The sequence below is a fragment of the Phalaenopsis equestris genome, unplaced genomic scaffold, assembly GCF_001263595.1.
Source record: "Phalaenopsis equestris unplaced genomic scaffold, ASM126359v1 Scaffold000002, whole genome shotgun sequence".
Taxonomy (NCBI): domain Eukaryota; kingdom Viridiplantae; phylum Streptophyta; class Magnoliopsida; order Asparagales; family Orchidaceae; genus Phalaenopsis; species Phalaenopsis equestris.
The window spans coordinates 31,138,809-31,144,409 of record NW_018164444.1 but is presented as its reverse complement, the minus strand read 5'-3'; the positions used below and the strand labels follow the sequence as shown (position 1 = coordinate 31,144,409).

The window sequence follows — 5,601 nt, the reverse complement described above, 5'->3', positions numbered from 1 at the left end:
CGCACATGTATAAGCTGTGCCAAACAGGGCCTTAGAGGGAATGTTTGATTGCCTAAAGGTTAACCAAAGGCTTAATTCAATATGATATTTTGAGGTTTGAAGACTTTTATTTATTGTTAAATGGCTTAATCCTAAAGATCACCTCAAGAACAATTTCTCATGTGTTCGTTCGAATTCCGATTGAGTGATTGAGTTGTCGAGAATCCAAGCACCTAAAACCAAGTAAATTATTAGTTCTTTTTGCTTTGTTGGGCCTCGTTTTGCTCTATTCCTACTTTTTTTTTTCAAACTACTTTAATCTATTTCGATCCTTTGAAATATCTTCCTAGAAGCTTGGGTTATTTCTCAAGAGGGGAGGGGATTATGCTACTAACACAAGACTTTATATGCGGTATACTTATTTTATAGAAGATATGGTTAACTTTTTATGGTTATTTATTAGAATTGTGAGATTGATTAAAAAAGTTGATTTGTACTCGCCATCTTGCACTATCAGGGTTTTATTTATCTCTTACTTTTTAGTATCAGCGAGGATTGGAAGTTATCATACTGATATTTACGTTCAAAAAAATAATTATTATCCGTTTCCTTTCATTTGTTAATGATATAAGAGGTCTCCACTTTATGTTGATAAGAATATCTTTAGTTTAGTGTTCCAAATTGGTCCATTTGCTGAATTAGCTTATAGTGCTAGAAGCACTGACTGTTCTTTCAAATGTTGATCTTAGGGCTTTAATTACACCGAGTCGAGTTGAGTATTTCATGGATTGGATTTAGCTTGGTCGAATCATAAGTTAATTTTCAGCTTGAGCTTAAGTTTAGCTTTCCCATGTATTCATACTTGACCTGTTTAAATTTTTTAATGCTCATCCTTGATTTGTATTTGCTTATATTAATTGAATAAACTAAAAATTTAAATGAGTGTATGATTTTTTATATAAAATTAAAAATTTGATTTGTACTTATCTTTTCATATGTTGCTAATAAATAAACTACAAATTTCGATGACTATTTGATTTTTTATATAAACTAAAAAATAATTTTACAAATTTAAATAAATAATCGATTAAATAAATTTTAAATTAATATCTAATTAGTTTATATCAAATAAATAAAATAATATATAACTTAAAAGTAAGCTTTCTTGTAATCAAATATTATAAATAAGCACTAACAAACTAGTTCATGAAAATAAAAAATTAAAATAAATTGCATTAAGTTTATATGGATATTGATATTATTTTATAGTATATTACTATTAAATATATAATTAAATAAATTACAATTAATTAGATTTTATTTAAATAATATATGATATAAGTGTAGAACATTTAACAAATTACTTGTTGAACAACAAATTACATGTTTGTGATCATTAATAAACGGTTGGATTATGTTCAAATTTGGCTCATTTAACATTTGATTTAAAAATATTGTTCAAACTTGTTTATTTACTAATTTGAACCAACATGATCGAGTATTAATCGAGCTAAATTTGAGTTTTTCATCAAGTGCATTGGTTCATTTACAACCCTACTGGAGCATTATGAAGGAAGCTTTCTTTGAAGCGCCTACATATTTATTCTTTGATTTTTGTTTATGGGAGTCATCCATGATTGTTTATAAGCAAACTTTAGTCAAAATTAGTTCATGCAAGCATTGATAGGGAAATTTATTTTAAATTTTTTATTTGATTTTAAAGTTCAAAAGGATTCGTTGACTTTTGAATCCATCACTTTTATTCCTAAAATTTTGATTTTTCTTCAAGTCTTTCTTAGTTTTTAACAAACTCGTATCGCTGGAGGAGGGTATTAATGATGGCTGGAAAAACCAGCACGTGCATAAATGATGCCCATGTTGTTCGGTACATGATTATGTTGTCTCTGGTATTATTATCATGGATTTACATACATAACATTCAATTCCTATGTATTTACATATCTAACACCTAAACTTCAATTTTGTACATGTATGCCATGTTTTGTATAATAGTGATATTTTTTACGTGATATAAAAAATTTGTGTGCTATAAATGTAGAAAGTGAAGTTTAAGTGAAATACATAAAGAATTTGGTGGTATTTATGTAAATTTTCTCATTATCATTAGGTTTATCTCCACTACTTTATTTTCCATTCATATCCATTGAGAGTGGTGTGATGCGTGACTCAAATTTTTACAACTTCTAGTAAGTTGTTCAAACTCAATATATATTCATGATTAATTTTAAGCCACTCAAATCAAGCCAAAGTCTTAATGACTCCAAGTTCTAATTACTCTTAACAGCCCTAGTTCTAGCTATGAAATATAATCCATAACTTTAAATCATCTAATTGTGCAAACCATTTGATAAATCAACTTGATAAAAGTATCCTTTTCCCTCCTAATGACACAGTTTTCAAAGAGGTTTTGATGCATACTGGCATTAGAATTGGAAAGACAATTGATGAGGATCGAATTGCTACATTCCATTTTTATCTTTAAGGGGGCATTTGCATACATGCCACGCAATTCTTATTTGGTTCTATAACTAACACCTAGTCATTCATACATATATGAATACCTCTCAATCCTTTAACACCACATAAGAAATATCAGTACTACTGTCTTTTCATTAGTGAAATACACCTCCTTTGTTTATGTTACCAAATATATCACCTAGTCCTTTAACTTTGGCGTTAGTTATATAAATACATAAGAAATTTGCAGCATGCATTTAAATTTCTCTCTGTAATTTAACTTGAGGTATTTTTGTTTACCAGAGCACAATATGCACGAACCAAGTGATACTAGATCTTTGTGTCCTCCCTTGAAGTTCCAAACTGCCTGTGGCCGATCTATATCATTTTCTGCTGATGCATTGAAGCGAGCACGAAACCTTCTTAATGAACTGGAATTGGACGCTCTTGAAGGCGAAGCTAAGGCAAACCCATCAACTTATTCCTCTGTTGAAAACGATAAAATTTATAACGAATCTTCTTGCAACGTAAAGAGGATTTCCTCTGGGATTTCGCTGTCTGTGAAGCAATTTTGCTCTCCTTTAATGGCACCTACCCCTTCTAGAATGATTCGAGGAAGCAGGGCAGCACGTGGGGTGCTAGTTGATATTTCAAACTATCCTGGTTCAAGTTTGAAAAATAAAAGCTGGATCGATGGTGAGAAGAAAAGACTCGGAAAGGAAAGCTCTAGTTCATCATTCAAAAGACCTCGAACTTCCAGGTTTAAGTTTAGGGGCATTTGCATACATACCACCCAATTCCTGTGTATTTACATATTTAACACCTAAAAGCTTTACTTCATACATTTATACCACAGAAATCTTCACATCTTATTAAAAATACTGCCTTATTAACCATATAATATTAAAATTCAGCTTGTCATGCATGGGTAAGGTGATATGTATGTAAAAATTGAAGTATAGGTGCTATATATGGATACATAGGAATTGATTGGTATGTATGTATAACTTCCTTAATTTTTAATATTTTTTATTCATTTATTACATTATTGCTGCATTATCATATCTTATATTTATTTTTTATTTATTTAATTTTTTTGTTTTTGATTAAGGTTTACTGCTCCTTTAAATCACAGCTCGTCAAGCTTGGCTGAAACTGGTAATTTTTTTAGATATTTATTCATTGACTTTGAATCCATTTTTTCTTGCTTTCTTCCTTTCCTCACAGTCCCTTAGTATAAGCAGCCATGCCTTCATCCTCGGTAAATTGCTGTTGTAGAGCGAGGGTTTCCTCCCGCTACCCCTTCCAAGTAAAAAGAAAGAAGCTAAAGGAATTTTTTGGCGCACCGCCAGGTCGAGTTAGTAAGGTATTTAGTGCAGCACTCGAAGCTCTCTTTTGCTTTTCTATAGGTCTTTTACCGAATTATCTCTTAATAGCATTGTCTTTTTGTGCTTATTTCAGTTTGAGAATATACCAGACAGAATAAGATTCATGACTCCAGATAGTGCGGAAAAATATCGGTTTCATGATACTTGTTCTTCTGTTGAATTTGGACCAGATGCTTTTCGGGAAATGTTGGTTAATTCTGGTGCTTTGTTGGCAGATACTAGTGAGAAGTAACGATTCTTTCATGATCTTTTTCTTTTTTATATTTTGACTTCAACAACATGAATGCTGAATAAGGAGATAATCTGAATATATTTTTTATAATCATATAAAGCTATCTTTTATTATGTGATTATTACTTATGTAGTTTTATTGAAAGCATGGGTTTCAGTGCACTGTTTTTGGGGACTTTGTTCCGAAGCAATCATGTTAATATCAATTTCTTGTTTTTTCAAGACATGTTTGGCTCTTTCTGTGTTTTTTTCTTTTTAATAATGGTATTTTTCTTTTGTGAAAATTGTGGAGTTCAAACTATGGACATGTATATATTTTTAATATCTACAAACCCCCATGTGCTTTAAGATATATGGGACATTAAATCCTTTTAGAATATCTATTATTTTTGCATATTTTTTCTCATACAGTTATTGCTTTTTACACAAAATAAATTTGCTTTTGTTAATTTTTTTTTTAATAAGAAAACCCGCTCAATTGCAATTCCAATGGAGCAGCATTTCCTTCACCCTTGTCAAGTGAGGCACATTGAACCCTTAATTGCTTAGTTGAAAGCATGTTTTTTTAGTGGATAGCTTTTGGCGTACTCCAATCCGAAGCAATCATGTTGGTATCTATTTCTATAGTGGCGAGCCCAATGGAGCAACACTTGCTTAACCCAATGTCAATGGACGTGTGAAATCCTTAATCCGTTGGGCCCATGATTAACTCCCTTCTTGCTCGCTTGAGAAAGCATTTTGGGCACCTAATGCAACTTCCTACCCACTTCTAAACTCCAACAAGACGTCCTCTTATCATGTTAGTATTTCCTACCCACTTCTAAACTCCAACAAGACGTCCTCCTATCATGTTAGTATTATTATTATTATTTTCTACCAACTTATTTAATTTTATTTCATTGTACAAAATGCCACTTAAGTCATGTTTTGATGTATCTTTTTGATAGTTTATGAAAAATTGTATAAGAACTAATCAGTTGGTTTTATGCGCTAATGATAAACAACTAATGATATACTAAAAACACAAGATGGTAGAATGAGAAGCTTAAAATATGATTAAAAATTTGATGAGTCAAATGCACCAGATGAATCTTAGAGCACATCATGTTCTTTTTTCTTGCAATAACAATGTAATTGTCCTCCATCAAAACCTTAGAGGGGGCCATCAAATTAGCAGTGCCATTCCAAAGAAACTTAAATTGGGCTTAAAACTACAATTGAATTGCTGAAGATTTTAATTATTTTTTCCAGAGAGTCAAACTAGAAGTAACCATCATTGATAGTTTTAGTGCCCTCAACAACTTTTTTAGATTGTTTGACCCAAATTGATGAATCCTTTAAGTAGTATTATATGGATGCTTATTAGAGATTCATTTTACTAAGATCAAATTGGCTGAGCATACAGAATTTTTTAGAATAATGTGTTGGCAAAAGAGGAATAAATGGTTGGGCTAGCGTTACTTGGGTTGAGATGAAATAGGCATTTAGGTTTATGCACTGTCTTAAAAACCACGAACAACATAAT

General features: G+C 31.1%; 1 protein-coding gene across 1 annotated transcript in view; it reads left to right on the top strand.

Annotated features, from left to right (window-relative positions):
• LOC110039433 (protein BREAST CANCER SUSCEPTIBILITY 2 homolog B-like) overlaps positions 1 to 4,077 on the top strand; it is a 28,637-nt gene extending 24,560 nt beyond the window's left edge. Inside the window, exons 4-7 of the mRNA XM_020744490.1 lie at positions 2,761 to 3,217; positions 3,569 to 3,615; positions 3,702 to 3,823; positions 3,919 to 4,077. Of these exons, the coding sequence (XP_020600149.1) occupies positions 2,761 to 3,217; positions 3,569 to 3,615; positions 3,702 to 3,823; positions 3,919 to 4,077 (785 nt within the window). The remainder of the gene's footprint in view (positions 1 to 2,760; positions 3,218 to 3,568; positions 3,616 to 3,701; positions 3,824 to 3,918) is intronic.
• Positions 4,078 to 5,601: the final 1,524 nt, after the last annotated feature.